Source organism: Ursus arctos, unplaced genomic scaffold, assembly GCF_023065955.2.
Source record: "Ursus arctos isolate Adak ecotype North America unplaced genomic scaffold, UrsArc2.0 scaffold_23, whole genome shotgun sequence".
In the NCBI taxonomy this organism is placed as follows: Eukaryota; Metazoa; Chordata; class Mammalia; order Carnivora; family Ursidae; genus Ursus; species Ursus arctos.
This window is the reverse complement of record NW_026622908.1, coordinates 48,470,659-48,490,553: the sequence shown is the minus strand read 5'-3', so window position 1 is coordinate 48,490,553 and position 19,895 is coordinate 48,470,659. Positions and strand designations below refer to the sequence as shown.

The following is a 19,895-nucleotide window of genomic DNA, read 5'->3' as shown; positions in this document are numbered from 1 at the left end:
AAGTACTGGAGAGAGGTAAGTGGAATCAGAACCGAAGTGGGTTTGGAAATCAGGATGTTCTCGGTGACCCAGAAAACAGAGCTGCCCAGAACTGGAGCGGTGGTGACCACCGACACCTAGAATGGGCAAGATAGAGGTATGACAGCCTCACTCGTCTCCACCCTCGCTGTTGGAGTGCCATTACCATGCCACTCTGCAGACGAGGAAACAGAGACACAGAGAGGTTAAGCAACTTGTTCAGAGTGACCCCGCTCTTGGGTGGTGGAGGCAGGATCAGATCCCGACGTTCTGGCTAGGAGACTGTGCTCTTGATGACGGCACCTTCTGCCTGATCATGGAAGGGAGACAGTGCCGCTGCAGAGAACTTGCTTTCAAGAAATCATCCTATGGAGAGGAAAAGTGAACGTGCATTTAGCAGAAACACAGCACCGGCCAATGTGGGACCCCTGTCTCTGTCTGGAGGAGTGAGGGCATGTGGAGCCTCTCAGGGTTGAAATGGGGTTCAGTGAGGGGTCCGTGAGGGGTGCACTGTGGCCCAGGGCCCTGCAACGCCCCCTGAGCTGAGAAGGGCCCACGTTCGGTCCACGGTCGAGCCCTGACACACTCACGTTTGTTGTCCATCTGTTGTTGCTTTGCTTCTGCAGAATCCCAGCCACGCCAGAGGAGCTAAGTCAGGAGCCAGCAGGTCAAGGGAGCTGGGACCTCATACGGAGCTCACGACAGTAGCACCCCCACCCCCAACCTCTCCTGGCAGCTGACGCCCAGCTCTGCTAAGTGTTTGTCCCCAGGACCCTGACTCCAAGGAGACCCAGTCCACTCCTCTGCTTTGTGGGCTGTTACCCTCACCATGGCCTGGAGTAAGGGTCTTGTCCACACTCTGGGCCCTGCCCCGGGTGAAGCTGCTTCAACACACAGGGCAGGTGCACTGCCCCTACCTTTCAGTGCTCTGTGGGGACAGTGAGATGTGTTCATGTTCACAAGAGTCCTTTCAAAGCACAAAGCATCCCCTGCCCCTGTGTGCTGGCAGCAGCCCCTCCAGGCTCTCTGCTCCCAACCCTGCCCTGTGTCCAGGGGCTGCCCAGTGTGGAGGGGACTCAAGTTAGAGGGGTGGGGCTCTGTCAGGAATTTGGGGAGTAGGAGAGAGGGAGGGTGCTGCCCTGGGGTAGATGTGAGTGTGGCTCAACAGAGCCACACCTCTGAAAGCCTGAGCCCTCCTCAGGCAGACATGTGGTCTACTTGCCTTAAACAGGGAAAAAAAAAAAAAATCAGGGAGAAATGGTCATCTCTGTGAGTCCCCTCCTCCTGGTGGAGGGGGCAGCCAGAATAGAGGCTCCCAGGACTCTGGGTTCTCTCCCCAAAGGGCAGCTCTCGAAGCTCCTGGTGGAAGCAGGACTGAACACAAGGATGGCTTATGGCCAGAAAGGCAGTGACAATTCCAGAACACCTGTTCTTGCAGACGGTTCCCGGAAATGCTTAGAGAGATACGGTGTTCCTTTTCTGCGGCTGCCGTAAAAGCTGCTGCAGACCTGTCATGAAAGAGCACACATGGACCCCTTCCCGTTCTGGAGGTCGGAGGTCCAAAATCAGCTTCACCGGGCTGAGTTCCATGGGTTGGCTGGGCCACACTCCCTCCAGAGGCTCTAGAGGACATGTCCTCACCTTGCCTTTTCAAGTTGCCTTTCCAGCTTCTAGTGCTGTGTTCCTTGTGCTCCTTGGCTCGTGGCCCTTCTTCCCACTTCAGGGCCAGCAGCCTAGCATCTTTACAGCCCGTCCGGATAATCCAGGACCATCTTCGCATCTCTAGAACCTGATTCCATCACATCTGCAAAGCCCCTTTTGGTGTACGAGGGGGCCTTCAAAGGTTCCAGAGATTAGGACCTGATATCTTTGGGGTCTATTATTGAGCTGACCACAGATACACTCACACAAACACAGCGTTAACATGGCCACGGAGACAGACAGACACACACACACACGGGCAGACACTGTCAGTAGAACCCACATTCATTTCGTCACACATGGTCCCACATCAGTCACACACACTCCTCACCTCCAAACCTCTTCCCATCAGCCTACTCAAGCCAGGTCTGGGAAGTCGCAGAGCTCTTCCCTGGCCGATGTGACAGCCTTGTTGCCCTGAGAATATCTTACAAGTCCCAGTGTCCCCTCTGCCTCAGAATCTAACGTCTGTCGAGGCCTTGAAGCTGAAGGTCTAACTCTGAGCCAGCCACTTCCTCCACACAGCCCCCCCTGCTCTGCAGTCACCTGCTCACAGCTCTGCCTCGCTGCCACACCCTGTGAGTTTTCAGAATACGGTAACGGGGAAAAGATTAGAAGAAAATCAAAGGTCGCCCAGCGAAACTCTTAAAGGGTGGTTGTGTGCGTGTGCCCCAGGGCCTGAGTTTGGGAGCTTGCGACGGTTGGACGGACATCTTCGTGCTGGCTGCCTGAGAGCACTTGGGCCTAGGGCATGGACGGGGCTGGACAACTCCCCTAGAACTTGGCTCCAGTCAACCTCGGGAGAGGTCGCCTTTCTGATCCCTGCATCTGCCCCTGAGCGCTAGTCCTAGGGGCCAGACTCCATGGACCAGCCAGAGGCCTTCTGCTCCAGGTGAGTGCTGGCTTTCAGGGTGGTCACTGCAGAGTGCTCTAAGGCCTCACTTCTCGCTGCTGACTCCCTAGGGCTTATCTACAACCCCCTTATCTACAACCTTCCCCCAACATCCCCCAGGCTCAGGATTCTGGGGACTCCCTCGGCACAGAGGGCATCCCGTGGGTCTGTTCCCAGGAAGGGCTCAGACTCAGCCCCTGGTGCCAGGCCCCCAGCCTGAGCCCCGCTAACAGGTGCAGTGAGACGAGTGTCATGGAACACAGTCGCTGAGGCCAGCTTGGCTCGAGGCTTCCAGGGAAGGAAAGGGAAGGGGGGAGAGGGAGAAAAGGGGAAAACGCAGGCCCTGGTAGTTACCTCATCTGAGGGTTTGGACCTGGCCTAGCCACGTGTGTGGGAGGAACAGAGCAGGAAGGCGCCCCCTAGCGCTTGGGCCAGCGGTGGCCAGTGCCCCCTTCACCACCCCACTTCCCCCCCTGGCGGCAAAGCCTTGGAGCAAAGCCCACCCACCCCCTCCACGACTTCCCTCCCCGCTGAGCGCTACCAAGCGGTGCCCTGCAGTCACCTGGAGAAACGGGGCTGCCTCTGAGCGCCCCGACGCCGGGGTCGGGTAAGGTGGGAGGCGGGGCAGGGCTGGGGTCGCCGACGCCACACACGCGTTGACCCCTACCCCCGCCCGCCCCCAGCACCGAGTCCCGCGCGGCTGCCGCGCGAGAGCTCCTCCTGGCCGCGCTCGAGGACCTGAGCCAGGAGCAGCTGAAGCGCTTCCGCCACAAGCTGCGGGATGCGCCCCTGGACGGCCGCAGCATCCCGTGGGGGCGGCTGGAGCGCGCGGACGCCGTGGACCTGGCGGAGCAGCTGACCCAGTTCTACGGGCCGGAGCCTGCGCTGGACGTGACCCGAAAGACCCTGAAGAGGGCGGACGTGCGCGACGTGGCGGCGCGACTCAAGGAGCAGCGTCTACAGCGTGAGCGCGGGGTCGCAGGTGGCGAGGGTCCCTGCCTCTCTGTTCGCTTCCGCCCGGGCAGGGTCTGAGCCTCGGGCCACCATCCTTCCCGCTTCCCCGTCCACAAATTCACTAGCCCCAGGGCTCGGATCCTGGACGCTCTTGAGTGTGGCCCCAAGTCCCTATTGCGGCCCCCGCCCCGCCCCTGCACGTTCTGCAGGGCCTCACCACTGGTCTCCCTTCCAGGGCTCGGCCCCAGCTCTTCGGCACTGCTCTCCGTGTCCGGTAGGTCTCTCTCAGTCCCAAGCACAGGCCCCAAGCTGTCGGGGCGGCGGGGGCGGGGGGGGGGGCGACCCTCAGGTTTGCAGCGCGAGAGGTTCCCGACAGCTGTTCCCGGGGAGGAGAGTGTGTGGGAAGGCTGGCTGGGGCGAGGAGCTGGGGTGTAGCTGGGGAAACACACCTGAGCCTAGTGTGTTGGGGAATGGCCCTTGTCCTCCCCCCGCCCCACGCACACCCCGTTCCCTCTACTCCCTCCGGCCCCTCTCCTGGCCCCCACCAGAGTACAAGAAGAAGTACAGAGAGCACGTCCTGCAGCAGCATGCCAAGGTGAAGGAGCGGAACGCCCGCTCGGTCAAGATCAACAAGCGCTTCACCAAATTGCTCATCGCGCGCGAGGGCGCTACGCTGGTGGACGAGGCTCCGGGGCTCGCGGAGGAGCAGGAGCCAGAGCGCGCTCGGCGCTCGGACACCCACACCTTCAACCGCCTGTTCGGCCGCGACGGAGAAGGTCAGCGGCCTCTGACCGTGGTGCTGCAGGGCCCGGCGGGCATCGGCAAAACCATGGCGGCTAAGAAAATCCTGTACGACTGGGCGGCAGGCAAGCTGTACCACGACCAGGTGGACTTCGCCTTCTTTTTGCCCTGCCGCGAGCTGCTGGAGCGACCGGGCACGTGCAGCCTGGCCGACCTGATCCTAGACCAGTGTCCCCACCGCAGCGCGCCGGTGCGGCAGATGCTCGCGCGCTCGGAGCGGCTGCTCTTCATCCTGGACGGCGCGGATGAGCTGCCGCCGCCGGGGCCCGGCGAGGCCGCGCCCTGCACAGACCCCTTCGAGGCGGCAGACGGCGCGCGGGTGCTGGGCAGCCTGATGAGCAAGACGCTGCTGCCCCATGCCCGCCTGCTGGTGACCGCGCGCGCCACCGCCCCCGGGAGGCTGCAGAGCCGCCTGTGCTCACCGCAGTGCGCGGAGGTGCGCGGCTTCTCGGACAAGGACAAGAAGAAGTACTTCCACAAGTTTTTTCGGGACGAACGGATGGCGGAGCGTGCCTACCGCTTCGTGAAGGAGAACGAGACGCTGTTTGCGCTGTGCTTCGTGCCCTTCGTGTGCTGGATCGTGTGTACTGTTCTGCGCCAGCAGCTCGAGCTCGGCCAGGACCTGTCGCGCACCTCCAAGACGACCACGTCTGTGTACCTGTTCTTCATCGCCAGCGTCCTGAGCTCGGCGCCTGCCGCCGATGGTCCCCAGATGCAGGGCGAGCTGCGCAAGCTGTGCCGCCTGGCCCGTGAAGGCACCCTCCGGCACAGGGCGCAGTTCGGGGAGAAGGATCTGGAACGACTGGCACTTCGCGGCTCTAAAGTCCAGACGCTGTTTCTCAGCAAGAAAGAGCTGCCGGGCGTGCTGGAGACGGAGGTCACCTACCAGTTCATGGACCAGAGCTTCCAGGAATTCTTCACCGCGCTGTCCTACCTTCTGGAGGATGAGCGGGATCTCGGGGCACCGGCTGACAGTGTAGGAGCGCTTCTGCGGGGGGACACCCAGCTGCGCTGCCACCTCACGCTCACCACGCGCTTCCTCTTCGGGCTGCTGAACACAGAGCGCATGCGCGACATCGAGCGCCACTTCGGCGGCGTGGTTTCAGAGCGCGTGAAGCAGGAGGTCCTGCGGTGGGTGCAGGAGCAGGGCCAGGGCCGCCCTAGGGCGGCAGCTGAGGGGACCGAAGAGACCGAGGAGCCAGAAGAGGAGGAGGGCGAGCTCAACTACCCGCTGGAGCTGCTCTACTGCCTGTACGAGACGCAGGAGGGCGCCTTTGTGCACCAGGCGCTGCGGGGCTTGCCTGAGCTGGAGCTGGAGCGAGTCCGCTTCAGCCGCATGGACCTGGTCGTCCTGAGCTACTGCGTAAGGTGCTGCCCTGCCGGGCAGGCACTGCGGCTGGTTAGCTGTGGACTGGTCCCCGCGCAAGAGAAGAAAAAGAAGAAGAGCCTGATGAAACGGCTGCATGGCAGCCTGAGTGGCAGCTCGTGAGTCTACGGGGCAAGATGGCCCTCGGTGGGGGGAATGTGTGTGCCCCTGCGTCGGTCTGGGTGGGGGAGCACGTCCACACCAGACGCCTACTCCCCCAGAGGAGGATCGCACCCCCTTGCAAGGCAGCCTCCCAATGTCCATCTGTCCATCTCCTTACCCAGGGTGCCCTTGCCATGCCAACGCCCATCTGTCCACATCCAAGGCAAAACCTCCTAGCAAACCTCCGTGCGGCTCTGGCCCAGCTTTCTAATAAGTTCTGGAATACACTATGCCTGCTGTGCCCTGAGCTTTGAACCTGCTGTTCCCTCCACCCAGAACACTCTGTTCGCTGCCTATCATCTGTGCTTTGCCAGGCTCCCCCAGCTGGCCTGGGACCCCTGTGGCCCCAGAAGTGCCCCATAGACTGCTGTATGCCATGACATCTACCCAGGTCTATCTCCTTCACCAGAACCTCAGCTCCTTTGGGACAAATTGTCTTAGCTCCAACCCAGACTTGACCCAGAGCTCAGCGTCTGTTGAGATAATGAACGTCAGGATATTGGCAGGGGCTGGGGCTGGGGACGCCCACTGCAGGTGCAAGGATAGACCCACCTCGGAATGTGAGTGACATGCCGCCCCACACGGGCTGGACTCATATAGACAGCTTCAGCGGGGAGGTGCACGGGCCCCAGCTCAGAGGTTTCACTCTGGGTTTGGAGTGAAGAGGGTGGAGGGGCCCTGGCTCAGTTTGGGGTTGAGGGCAGAGGCAGCTCTGACACCTCAGGACCACTGGAAAGAGGTAGGAACTGGAAGGGGACGGGTGGGCTTCACCTTGCTCTCTCTCCTAGCAGTTCACAAGCCACCATGAGAAAACCCCAGGCCTCTGCACTACGTTCACTCTTCGAGGCCATGACTGACCAACACTGTGGTCTGAACAGCCTGACGTGAGTGGCCATGCCCCCACCCCTCCCTTGGAAGGCATGCAAAGCAGGGACGGAGGAGTAGCCCCGTCTGGAAACGGCTGAGGGGACAGGCTGAGAACCTGTGGCCTCTGGTGTCCCGGGCTGGGGTCAACAGGCTGTGCCCACACAGGACGGAGGAGGAAGGAGGGGATGGGGACAGGGGTCCAAGACCAGCTTCGGTGTTAGTTAGGAAGGAGGGTTTGGCCCCAGTTTGAGTGGAAAGCATGGTGCAGCTAAGCATTCTGGGGGAGGGTTAAAGAAGACCGGAACATGCTTTCCTTCCAAAGAAAGGAAGCAAACAAACGAAGGAAGGCTGCTGGGTGCTGTTGGGGAGTGCTGGGCAGGCCCTCTGAACTCTTACAGGCGGTGGAGGGAAGTAGTGGGGCACAGGCTCTGAGCCCTTGGGCAAGTCAGTCTGTCTGAGCTTGTTTCTGCCCCTATGAAGTGGAGCCAGCCGACTCTGCCTCAGAGGGTTGGTGTGACAGTGGAGCCAGCAGACTCTGCCTCAGAGGGTTCGTGTGACAGTGGAGCCAGCAGACTCTGCCTCAGAGGGTTGGTGTGAGAGTTAATGTGGCAACACTGAGTACATGACCCATGACCTACCACCAAGCGGGCAGGAAGAAAGAGGAGCTGAGGAACTAGTGCTGGTGGCATGGTGACGTGGCCACGTAGCTGGGGGGGGATTCCAGCAACCTGGAGACAGACAGGGGGAGCCAGGAAGGCGATCGGCACATTTGGCCCATCGATTCTGCCCCTGACTGAATGTGTGAAGATGTTCGTCACGGCATTATTTATAATGGCCAAAAAGTAGAAACACTACAGCTGCTCAATTGTCGGGGACCGGCTAATTGAATAACCTATGGCCTACCTTAACTCGACGGACAAGGATATGCAATTAACCACGTGGACAGTAAGGTCTAAGGTAGTGCGCTGTGTCCTAAGGGAAAAGCGGAGTGCGGTCCAGCACTGGCATATATGGCCAAGGCTCCCCAGGCACACATGTGGCGACAAAGGGTGAAGGAAACTCTGTTCCTGCGGAGCCAACATATCGCCAGTGGGGACCTCAGCCACCCAAGGACGGGGCAGTTTGCAGAGCTGGGGTGTGGCAAGGCAGCCAAGGGGCCCGAACACAGACCCGTGTGCCTCTTGACCACAGGCTGTCCCGCTGCAAGCTGCCCGACTCTGTCTGCCAAGACCTCTCTGAGGCCCTGAGGGAGGCCCCCGCCCTGAGGGAGCTGGGCCTGCTCCACAACCAGCTCAGCGAGGCCGGCCTGCGCGTGCTCAGCGAAGGCCTGGCCTGGCCCCAGTGCCGGGTGCAGAAGCTCTGGTGAGGCCTGGCCTGGGAGACTAAGGAAGGGGCAAGGGCAGGGTCGTGGGCCAGGGGCGGGAGGGGGGAGTGTCCACTGCAGTCCTGAGTTCCCCTCCCCTCAGGGTGCAGCAGCCCGGCCTCCAGGAAGCACTTCATTACCTCATCAGCATGCTCAGGCAGAGCCCAGCGTTGACTACCCTGGATCTCAGTGACTGTCACCTGTCAGAGTCCATGGTAACCTACCTGTGTGCGGTCCTACAGCAACCAGGATGCCGCCTGCAGACCCTCAGGTGGAGGCAGGGGTGGGAGAGGTGCTGGGGACTCAGCCCCTCAACGGTGGGTTGGGCTGGGTGCCTGGGGACTTCCCCTGGACCCCTAAGTGGAACCCCTCCCGGGGCCCCCCGAGCGACCACACTCAAACCCAGCCCCTGGAGAGCCGTGCTCCAAAGCCCTGGCCCCAGCCCTTGGCTTCAGTCACTCTACCAGACCAAATGTCCATCTGTCATCTGGTGCCCATGGCAAGTCTGGGCCAGTGATCCCAACACCCTGTTACTCCCCCAAAGGCTCTGGCCCCCAGCCCCTAACCCCTTCCCCCAGTCTCTGATGGCCCTGCCTAACCACCTTTTGTCACTGCATGCCTTTAGCACAGCCCAGGCCAACAGCCCCATCACTGCCCCCACACTGCTGCCCTGTTACTGTCCCCCTAGCCTTGGCCTCAGCTTCCCCAACCTACTCCCACTTGTGTTCTGTGTGCACGACTACAGTCTGACTTCCATGGCGCTGAGCGAGCAGTCGCTGAAGGAGCTGCGGACAGTGAGGACGGCAAAGCCAGGTCTGGTCATCTCCCACCCAGCACTGGACAGTCACCCCAACCCTCCCACAGGATTCAGCAGTGCCCTCTGAGGCCCTGAAGGCCAGGGGAGGACTCTAGGCAGCCCTACGGAGTCGACTTCTTCATCCCAAGGGCAGGAAGGTGTTGCTCTCAGCTCTGGGCAGCTCTTTGGAGCCTGAGGAGCTGGGGGCAGGCAGGTGGGAGGCGAGGACACATGTGGTCCCTTACCTGGGGAAACTGAGAGCTCCCAGTCATCGAGCACCTACCCTGTGTTGGCCTTCACCTGGTGTGTTCAGTGCAGAGCGACCCCTTCACTGATCCCATCCCCATCTGCACTATGGGCCCCACAGACCCAACAACTCTGTCCCTGGTCACGGGAGAGCAAGCAGCGGCTGACCCCTGACCAAAGGTGGGCAGGTCACCATTCCTCCCCAGGAATTTGTGTCTTGGCATTGGGAGCGAAGCCATCCCTGAGGCTGTGTAGTCCCAGCCCAGAGGTGCCCATTCACCTTCTAGGTCTTCAGGGACGGAGACCAGGGGAGAGGGGAGATGGAGCAGCAGCTGGGACTCTGGCTGGGAGCCATGATGGCACGGGTGGTAGACAGCCTGCCCCCCACCCCATGCACTGATAATACATTCTCCTTTGGAGTCACTTCTGTTGATTTCTGTTGCACGTGGCCAAGCATCCTAACAAGTGCTTACAATCTTTCCTTTGGTCCCCAATCCACCTGTATGGGGTGGGGTTGTGTTCCCCATTTCCCAGATGAGGGAACTGAGGCTCAGGGTTATAGCCTGACTACAGGAAGCTCTGAGGCAAGACCTGGCTTTGATGAACAGGGCCAGCAGTGGACAGCTCCCGAATCCTAAGGTCTCTGCTCTACACTGCAGGGCTTGACCAGCTCCTGAGACCTCAGTCCAGGTGGATGAGAACCATGGGAGTCAGTGCCTTCACTTCTCGGGGGAAACTCCCTTCCATAATCACCTTTCAAGTCCAGCCATTCATTCCACAAAACAGACAAACCTCCCCTCCTGAAACCTGGCAGGAAGACAGACAATAAACATGTATAGACAGGGGCCAACCAGTGCTCTGGGGGAGCATGAAGTAGGGCAAATGAGGGAGGACAATGGAGCCAAGCGAGGCTTTCCTGTTACAAGTCAGGGGTCTGTGGAAGTCTGAGGACAGGGCATTTGAAAACAGAAGGATGTGAGGCATCAAGCCCCGAGAATATCTCGAAGAAAGTGTTCCAGGTAAAGCAACAGCCAAGTACAAAGGCCATGAAGAGGAGTGTCTTAGCCAGCTCGTCTGCCATGACAAAAATACCATAAACTGGGGGGCTTATCAAACACAGGAATTTATTTCTCACAGTGCCGGAGGCTGGGACGTCCAAGACGCCAGTCAATCTGGTGTCTGGTGAGGACCCTCTTCCTGGTTGCAGAGGGCTGTCCTCTTGCTGTTTCTTCACATGGTGGAAAGAGCAGGCTAGCCCTCAGGACTTTTCTTGTAAGGCCTCTAATCCCACTCTTGACAGCTCTTGACCTAATTACCCCCCAAAGGCCCCACTTCCAAACATGGTCACACTGGTGGATTTGGGGGCACACATTCAGTCCACAGCATGCTTGGACTGTTACAGAAGTCGCAAGGAATCTAGAGTGGCAGCAGCAGACTGGGGGAGGGGGTCAGGGTGGGGTCAGGGATGCTGGCTGGCCTGTCCTCCAGGTGAGGTGCGCACCACTGGAGGCTTCTTTTTTTTTCTTTTTCTTTTTTTTTTTTAAGATTTTATTTATTTATTTGACAGAGACAGGCAGCGAGAGAGGGAACACAAGCAGGGGGAGTGGGAGAGGAAGAAGCAGGCTTCCCGCCGAGCAGGGAGCCCCATGCGGGGCTCGATCCCAGGACCCTGGGATCACGGCCTGAGCGGAAGGCAGATGCTTAACGACTGAGCCACCCAGGTGCCCCCACCACTGCAGGCTTCTGAGCAGAAGGCACAGTCTGCCCCATCACTCTCCGGGTGTCTGCGGCTCGGTGTTAACAAGGACCATAGAGGGCAGAGCAGAAGCAGAGTGTGGACTGTGTTTATCCAAGAAGACAGCTTGGTCTTGGAGCTTGCAGTGGGGACGGTGAGAGCTGGCAAGTGCAGTACAACAGGACCTTTGGTTGGAAGTGTGGGGGGGGGGGGGACAGAGGGGGCCTGAGCAGCTGGACCAAGGTGGAGTCTCCAGCACCTGTACTGGGGGAGTTGCAAGAAGAGCTGGTTTCCAGGGACACGTTGAATCTGAGTGTCTCTGGCGGGGCCCAGTGGTCAGAGCACAGACATGTGGGTCAGGCCAGGGCCAGAGAGGCAAGGAGACAGGCCCAGGGCCCAGCCCTGGAGCATCCAGGTGGACAGGTGGGGGAAACGAAACGGAGTCTGAGAGCAGAGGCTGGGGAGAGCCAGAAGGTGGGGCCAGAGCAAAGGGAGGGACTTCTCCTGGGGGCTCACGGAGGGAGAGACACAGGAAGCCGAGACCGGACCGGGGCAACCGTGCACCAAAGGCCCCTGCCCCTCTCCTATCCATCCCTGGACGCATCCCTGAGGTCAGAGTTCAAACTGTGCTCCTCACGCAGTTTCCTGCGAGCGCCACCCGCGCACCAGTAGCACCGGGTCTGCACACGGAGCCACGCACCCGGTCGCCTGCCCAGCTGCCCCGCCCTGCGCGGCCCTGGGGGCGGGGACCGCAAGGCCTTCCGGCCACGGGGCAGCGGCAGGCTACTTCCCGCTTCGGCCTGGAGGGGCGACGCTGAGCGGGCTGGAGCCTGGGGACCTACAGGGCTGCGGTGAGCCCCAGAGACCCTCCCCAGCCTGCCTCCCGGAGCTCCGGCTCCTTCCCCGCCCCCGCCCCGGGCCGCTTGCCTCCGCAGCCCCCCCCCCCCCCGCCCCGGAACCGCGCTCCCGCACACACACCACCCCTCCCCCAAGCCAGCCTTCTTGAGGGCTACTGTCCGCAAGACTGAGGCCTCCTCACGCCCCACTAACAGGTCGGGGCTCGTGGGGGTGCGGCTTGGAAAGAGCTGGAAGGACTCGAATTGAGACCCTAAGGTGGGGGTTGGGGGACCCAGCTGGGTCTCCGGAGATCAGTATTAGGAGTTTGGGGATCTCTTAGGGTTGAAAGTGCTTCCTGGGGCAGCTCAAAAGTGAGGTCTCTGGAAAATCGGGGCTGCCCAGGTGGTCCACACCCGCCCCCCAGCTGTCGGAGGCATCGGCCAAGTGGGGGGGGGGGACGGACTTTGGGCTTTACAGTCCAGAGAGGGAGGCCTGGCCAATTGTGGGAGCCACCGACTCCCCCTTTTCCAGGCCGCTCTGCTGAGCAAGACTTTCCATGGAGAATGCCAGTGAGGACCCCACCATATTCACTGCCCATTCTCTGCCCAGTGACCCCCGGCTCTTGGCCACCGTGACCAACACATACTTGGGCACACGTGTGTATCATGACACACTGCATGTGAGTGGCGTGTACAATGGGGCTTCCGGGGACACACACCGGGCCATTCTGCCGAATCCCCTCAATGTCCAGCTGGAGGTCCCTGCAGAGACAGGAGATCAGCTGACCAAGACCTTTGTCCTGGACACTAACACAGGTAACCCACCACTGTCCCTGCTCCCCCCACTCGAGCCATTGTTCCAGGTGAGTGGGGGAAACCAACAGCAGTCCCATCCTGCCACCTCCTAACTCAGGATGTCTGACTCACAAAGAAAAGGAGGGCTTCAGCGCCGCAGGCCTCCTGCACTGGTGCAAGCTTGGGGTCCTCTGTGCAACTGTAGCTCTCCAGACAGGGCAGCAGGGGCTCAGAGGGCGGATCCACCTCCCTGAGCGGCCAGCAGCTTTGTAACTGTCCTCGATGGCCCTAAGTGGGGCACGCAAGTTGCCCTGACCCACCCCCACCCCCTCCACCCATTTCCAGGCTCCTTTCTGCACACCCTAGAGGGCCCTGGCTTCCAGGCCTCCCAGCGCATCTACGCCCACCGCACGCTGCCTCACGTCATGGCTTTCAGTGTGTCTATCACCCGTGTGGCCGTGGGGACCTGGCCCATCACGGTGCTCCTGCGGTCGAACTTCTCCCCAGAAAGCCCAGACCTGGACCTGCATCTGGGTCCCGACTTCCAAGGAGCCCGGTGAGGAGGGGGTCGGGGCTGGCCAGGTAGACCAAGGAGGAAGCTGGTCCCTTAGACATGGCCACACTCTTGCAGGTACCTTTATGGCCACACACTAACCCCGGAGCAACCTGGGGGGTCCCAGCAGGAGGTGCACATGCTGTGGACACCAGTGCCCCCAGCCCTGACCCTTGGGGAAAGTGAGGAAGACCAGACCTGGGAGTTCCTGACCGTCGTAGGTGGCAGCCGGGCTGAGGCCCAGGCCTGCCTCGTTGAGGCCCTGCAGCTGCTGGCCAGGGGCACTCTGTACACCGTCCATGCCCAGGCCTGGGCCCAGCTCTGGGCTGGCTGTGGCCTGGATGTGGTGGGGCCCCTACCCCTACGCCAGGCCTTGCGTGGCGCCCTCTACTATCTGCTCAGTGCCCTGCCACAGCCTGGGGCCCCAGGATACACCTGCCACGGCCTCAGCCCTGGGGGCCTGTCCAATGGGAGCCGAGAGGAATGCTACTGGGGCCACGTCTTCTGGGACCAGGTATGCACCATTCCACCCCCAGCACACAGCAGCCACAGATGGGGCAGCACGCGGGCACAGAGGATGCCGTGGCTAAGGGCACAGGCACGGCTGCTATCTCTGCCCTACCTGGGTTGGGGGCTGTGATTGGGGAAACACAGAGGCCATGGCAGGAGGGAAGGCTTCCTGGAGGAGGTGGGATCTCAGCCAAAGAATGTATAGGAGTTTGGCGGAAAAGAGTGATTCAGGCAAAGGGACCAGAGGGTATAAACAGCAGAGCTGAGAGGGTGTTTGGCATCTGCGGGGGCAAAAGGGTACCTCACCGAGAAGAAGAGCAGTTGTAGGGGGGCTTTAAGAGCCGTGGAGACTTGAACTGGAGAGTGACACCGACAGAGGTGTACTGTGGGAGGACCCTTGTGGCTGCTGAGGGGAGCATGGGTGGAGGAGAGTGAGGCCTCGGAGAGGAGTGGGAACCAGGAGAGGCTGGGACTTGGTGTCCATTGAGTGTGGGAGGGGTCTGGGGTGCTACCCCCTCTTCATCAGATGCCTCCAGAAGCCAGTGCTGTGGCCCACTCTGGTGAGGCTGAGTCCTTCCCTCTAGGTCAGGCAGCTCATGACCAATGGTTTCCGTGCGCAGCTTCCAGCCCGCGCTCCTGGGGGGACCCCGATGCCTGCTGGGGAGGTGAAGCACTGGGCTGGGGACCAGACCCGAGGAGCATCTAGTCTGGAGACTGAGCCGTGGGATGGGCAGGTGTGGAGGGCCCAGGAGGGGCCCAGGGTGGGCAGCAGAGAAGAAGCTAGAAGGAGACAGAGGGGCCCTCAGGGAGGCAGCATGAGCAGTGCTGGCTCTGGCCAAAGCAGAATGTGGGCAGGCAGGAGAGAGAGAAGGGTGTGAGAGCTCCTGAACGAGGGGCCCTTCTTTGCCCTCAGGATCTCTGGCTGTTCCCAAATATCCTGATGTTCCACCCGGAGGCCGCCCGGGCCCTCCTGGAGTACCGTGTCCGGACGCTGGGTGGGGCCCTAGACAATGCCCGGACGCTGGGTTACCAGGTGAGGGGACCCACATCCCTCCTAGGCCTGTACCCATCACCTCAGGCTCCTCTCTGGCTGGCGCTGGGATTCCTGGATTCTTACGGGGGCTCAGCAGCATCCCCCAGCCTGCGCTGTACAGGTAGGAACCACAGCCTGGCTAGGGCCCAGCTGGAGTCCCCTCGCTACCCTGGCCCAGGCTCGACACACAGTGGAAGCTGGACAGAAGCTGTCTGGGCTATGATGGGGACACGCGGTGGGCACTCAGAGCCTGCAGGCCCCCGTGAGGGCACCCAGACACTTGGTGCCCCTACCTCTGTCCTCCATGGCTGACGGCTGAGGGCGTTGGGAAATGGATGGGCTATCCCTGTGCCCCAACCCCGTAATAGTCAGGTCTGCTCCGTGCCCTCCACCCTCTCAGGGAGCCAAGTTTGCCTGGGAGAGTGCAGGCTCTGGTCTGGAGGTCTGCCCTGAGGACATTTATGGGACCCAGGAGATTCATATAAACGGAGCTGTGCTGTTGGCCTTCCAGCTGTACTACTACACCACCCAGGTGAGGTGTCGCCATGCCCACCAGGTACGACCACCCACCTAACGCGGCCGTGCTCCCCTGCCCCCCACCGTGACTTCCTGTCTGGGGCCATGCCTTCACTCTGGGCACTCAGGAGGGTGGGCACTGACAAGAAATGCAGTAACCGATGAGAACTGCAGCCACTGGTGGCATCATCCCCGTCCCACCCTCTCCTGCTCCACCAGGACTTACAGCTCTTCCGAGAGGCTGGTGGCTGGGACGTGGTCAGGGCTGTGGCTGAGTTTTGGTGCAGCCGTGTGGAGTGGAGCCCTGAGGAGGAAAACTACCACCTGAAGGGTAAGGGCATGAGGAGAGCGGGATGGTCATGGGGAGGGTTGGTCAGAGGGGAGGGCCGGTGGTAGAAGGGAGAGGCATGGACCTTTGTGGCAGGGAGAGTAGGTGGCCACGAGTTGGTGGGGCAGGTGGGCGCCCCTCAGTTCAGCATGGGATCTCTGGCACCTGATGTTGCCAGCCCCACACTGGCTACTGGCGTCAGGGACGGGTCCCTAAGACCCTGCACTGAGCACCGCCTTGTACTCGTGTGCCCAGGAGTCATGCCCCCCGACGAATACCATTCAGGGGTCAACAACTCCGTCTACACCAACGTCCTGGTCCAGAACAGGTCAGACCCAAGACCCCTGCCCGAACTGCCACCATGCAAAGGGCTGGCAGGGCCGGCTGGGGCTAGAGTCCCCCTCTCCCTGCCTCCACCCCTAGCCTGCGCTTTGCTGCTACCCTGGCCCAGGAACTGGGTCAGCCCGTCCCCAGCGAGTGGCTGGCAGTGGCTGATAAGATCAAGGTTCCCTTTGACCCGAGGCGGAACTTCCACCCTGAGTTTGATGGGTACCAGCCTGGTGAGTGTCCTCGGAGCTGCCTCAGGGCCCCTTCACCCCTCCCACAGGACCTGTGTCCACCCTGGATGTCCCCTACCTGACAGAGCAGCTCCCCCCTTCCGGCTCCCCCCCCCCCGTCAGCAGCACCTGTCCCTCCCCAGGAGAGGAGGTGAAGCAGGCAGATGTTGTGCTCCTGGGGTACCCCATCCCTTTCCACCTGAGTCCTCACATCCGCAGGAAGAACCTGGAGATTTATGAGGCTGTGACATCCCCAAAGGGCCCTGCCATGACCTGGGTGAGGAAACTGCAGTGGTGTTGGGGGGTGGTCCTCACAGCAGCCCCAGCCCTGCCCCACTAGTCTCAGTCTCCCCTCCCCATGCAGTGGGCTTTGCCCCAGCATGTCCTCTGACCTCTGACCCCAGAGCATGTTTGCCGTGGGCTGGATGGAGCTGAAGGACCCCTGGCGGGCGCGGGACCTCCTAGAGAGAAGCTTTGCCAACATAGCTGAACCCTTCAAGGTAGCCTGGACTCGGTGTCAACTCTCATGCTGACCACACCTGCCTCCTGCTCTGGCCCCTGAGTGGTCGGAGTGGGAGCCCCGCCTCAGGGAGAGTCACAGCAGGGTCAGGTCCCTGGTGACTCCTGCCTGACCTCGGGCCCTGCCCTTGGGAGCAGGGGCAGCAGCCTCATGGGGGCCCATATCCTGGGAGTCCGGGCACCAACCGACTTGCCATGTGCAGGTGTGGACAGAGAATGCAGATGGGTCGGGCGCTGTGAACTTCCTGACAGGCATGGGGGGCTTCCTGCAAGCGGCACTGTTTGGATTCACAGGGTTCAGGTGAGGATAGGTCTGGCGGAGAGCAATCACATGCCCCCCACTTCCTGCTCTCATGCACATCTCCCCTCCCCCCAGGATCACCAGGGCTGGCGTGACCTTCGACCCCATGTGTCTGGCAGGGGTCTCTGGAGTGTGCATCTGTGGCGTCTCTTACCAGGGGAACAAGCTGGACTTCTCCTTCTCCGAGGGCTCTGTGACAATTGAGGTCAAAGCCCAGGCAGGACCCTGGGCACCCCTGCTGGAGGCTGAGCTGTGGCCGACACACACTCGACTCCCCCTGCTCCCAGGTAGGCAACAACCCCCAGACTCACCCAGGGGTCCAGAGCAGGTGAACCCCCAGGGTAACCCCTTAGGTATGTGCCCCCACTCCAGATGCCCCCCTCTCCCTGCAGGGCACAAAGTCTGCTTTCCCTCCTCAGCCGGACGGATACAAAGGTCTCTCCTGTAGGCAGCAAGTTCTGCTCCAAGAGTTTCCCAGGAGAATTTTTGGAAGACATTAGACACCTGCCACAGAACCCACAGGACCCCCTGCGGGACACTGTTGGGTCCTCCAGCCACACCAGTGTCCTCACCCTGGCGCTGTCTTGGGCACTGCACCTGAACAGCCAGGGCTTCAGGGATGTCTCCTGGGTCCTCCCATCTGGCCTCCCTCTCTGGGTACCACCAGCTGGCTGCATCCACCCGTCCTCAGCACCCTCCTGGCCTGCTGATCCCCTCCCCCTTGCCCACGCTCCATCTAGCAGCTGGGCTCACAGGCTCCAGGGAAAGCCTGAGTTCATTGGCCCAAAGTTCAGGACGGCCTGCCTCTACCTGAGCCCCTCCGCAGCCTAACCCTCCATGGACAGCAGCTTGCCCATGGCTTCACACTCAGTCACATCTGTGCCTGCCTTTCTGGGCTGACGCCTGCACCTGCACCCTTCCCCGGGACACCCCAGGGGGCCAGGATGGGGCTCCCGCTCTGCTGAGAGGGCAGACACAGGTGCAAGCCTCCGTGTGCAGGAGGCAGGGGTGGGGGGCGTGAGGCAGCCGTTGGTCCGCGGCGGAATTCCTTGGCACGCTCAGTTGCAGACCAGAAAGGAGCTGTGTGTCACACTTCACACACAAATGAAGTCAGGCATGGCCGAATCCGGGTGTGCTCAGCACCCTCAGTCCGTGGCTCCTCCAGCCTCTCTGGGCCACTTCAGGGAGGTTGGACGGTCCCCGTCACAGGCCTTTCCTCAGCCAAGAAGAGAGGGTGGCGGGGTGGGATGGTACCTGCTGCCAAGATTTTGGTGAGAGCCATGCCAGTCTGCCTGCGGAATAAAAGTTCTACGCTGGGAGAAGTCTGGGTGCCGTAAGGAGCTGGTGGTCTCCTTCCTTCTGAAAGTGAGGGCCGCCTACCACATGGGGTCAGGTCGGGAAGGGCAGCACTGTGTGCATACAGAGCGAGCAGGTGGGCCTGCCACTCTCCTTCACTCTGGCAAACCCCTCTTCTCTCTCTGGGGTTGGTGGAGAGTTAGTCTGAGTTCTTCAAGAAGCAGACAGCAGGCACACAAGCTGCGATGGACGAGGCCACGTGAGGGGTGGGGAAGGAGGGTGGCTGGAGGCGTCAGGGATCCTAAGGCTAGCCTCTGGGTCACCCTGGGGAGCAGCGCATGGGAAGAAGTATGGCCTCCAACGGAGTCACAGGGACAGAAGGAGTTCAGCATGGATGTCAGTGCTGGTCCCCAAGAGCGTGTGACCTCAGAGACTGGAGCCAGCCCCTTGGTAGGGCATGTCCGGGTGCCCCCAGGCTCTCCCTCAACTGCTGACTGTGTGGCAAAGGCTGAGGCAAATCTGCTAGAGCAGCTCATGGTGGCTGGGGGCTATCCCAGTAGAGCAGATGCTTATTTTTGCAGCCCTGGAGCCAGATGTGGGCACAGACATCAGGTGGGGCGGTAGGTGGCCCTGTACTCACCAGACTGATAGAGCCTGATGCTTCCTGCATATACATGCCACATAGGTGTGCCTCCATCTGTACACGTAGTGAGGTGACCCTCCCAGGAGACCGTGGCAGGGTGGCAGTACACGTGTGCTGGCATGGTTGGTCAGAGGCCCATGGCAGCCAACTGCCTGGACTTGATCAGGGTCCCTCAGCCTGCCCAGGAGACAGCCTGGGATAGGGAGGGCTGCTGGTAACCTTCCCCATGCCTGTCTTGACCACACACTCTGTGTCCTCGGCACCTGGGCACAGGCCAATCTCTGTTCCCCTCACCAAATGTGGGGACCAGCAGACCATCCCGTGCCTGGGGACACGCACCTGGTCACACACAAGCTGATCCCCATTCCCAACCCGTGCATCCAGCACAGGTTGCTCCCTTCTTGGGCCAAACCTGGAGCTCCATCCTGGTCCAAGCCCTGGCACACTGCCCTTATCCTGGATCCAGCCTGGGACCAGCACCCAGCAGGGGCCAGTGCACCATCACCATCCCCAGGCCCCAGGCAGCACACACCCCTACCTGCGGGGGCTGGCTGGGAGCAGCACACACTCCAGCGTAGGGCTGGCACGCTGTTGACCTGTGGCCAGACACGATCTCCACTAGCACACTGTGGAGACAACTAGGCCCGCTGTCGGCTATCACAGAAGAGGGGGCTAGTGAGGCTCCAAGCACACAGCTAGACAAACCCCCACACCCAGCCCAGGCAGATGGGGAAGCAAAGGGGGCTCCCTGGGTGGGGTGCTCAAAACCCGGAACCGCCCTGTGGTTAAGGCCCCTGCAGTTAGCCTGCCCTGTCATTGGACCAGCCGCAGGGAGGCCTAAGGGACCTCATCCCCAGCCACACAGGGTGTGTGCATGTGTTTAGCAAAGCCCTCTTTGCCAGGCTCTGCTGGTTTCCAGGAAGGGGGAGAGTGCTGCCCAAGGGAGGCAGAAGGGTACAAGGACGTACCGAGCACCAAGGATGCTCAGAAAGTGTCCTCACCCCCCAGTTTTCACCCTCTGCCCAACTGCATGTAGGCGTGTGAGGTGTACATGCATCAGTGGTAGAAGGGTCAGGCCTGTGTGTGCGTGTGTCTTTGTGTCCAGCC

General features: G+C 61.2%; 2 protein-coding genes across 10 annotated transcripts; both read left to right on the top strand.

The window, feature by feature from the left end:
* The first annotated feature begins 2,342 nt into the window (after positions 1–2,342).
* NLRP6 (NLR family pyrin domain containing 6) lies at positions 2,343–10,557 on the top strand. The gene is made up of 8 exons (XM_026490366.4): positions 2,343–2,611; positions 3,295–3,575; positions 3,801–3,839; positions 4,114–5,851; positions 6,686–6,778; positions 7,953–8,123; positions 8,228–8,395; positions 8,870–10,557. The coding sequence occupies exons 1-8, from the start codon at positions 2,583–2,585 to the stop codon at positions 9,006–9,008; spliced, it is 2,658 nt and encodes an 885-aa protein (XP_026346151.3). The 5' UTR covers positions 2,343–2,582; the 3' UTR covers positions 9,009–10,557.
* An 875-nt stretch (positions 10,558–11,432) lies between these two features.
* Positions 11,433–18,186, top strand: PGGHG (protein-glucosylgalactosylhydroxylysine glucosidase). 9 transcript variants are annotated; one of them, XM_057317334.1, is made up of 14 exons: positions 11,437–11,752; positions 12,348–12,553; positions 12,878–13,088; positions 13,164–13,599; positions 14,509–14,628; positions 15,029–15,160; positions 15,364–15,475; positions 15,728–15,800; positions 15,896–16,032; positions 16,173–16,306; positions 16,434–16,529; positions 16,752–16,849; positions 16,925–17,136; positions 17,242–18,186. In XM_057317334.1, exons 3-14 carry the CDS (start codon positions 12,958–12,960, stop codon positions 17,295–17,297), a joined length of 1,737 nt encoding a protein of 578 aa, XP_057173317.1. In that variant the 5' UTR covers positions 11,437–11,752; positions 12,348–12,553; positions 12,878–12,957; the 3' UTR covers positions 17,298–18,186. The 9 variants fall into 9 exon arrangements, with proteins under 9 accessions (XP_057173316.1, XP_057173320.1, XP_057173319.1 ...); XM_057317329.1 differs by having other exon boundaries at positions 12,270–12,553; XM_057317337.1 differs by lacking the exon at positions 16,434–16,529 and having other exon boundaries at positions 11,434–11,752.
* Positions 18,187–19,895: the final 1,709 nt, after the last annotated feature.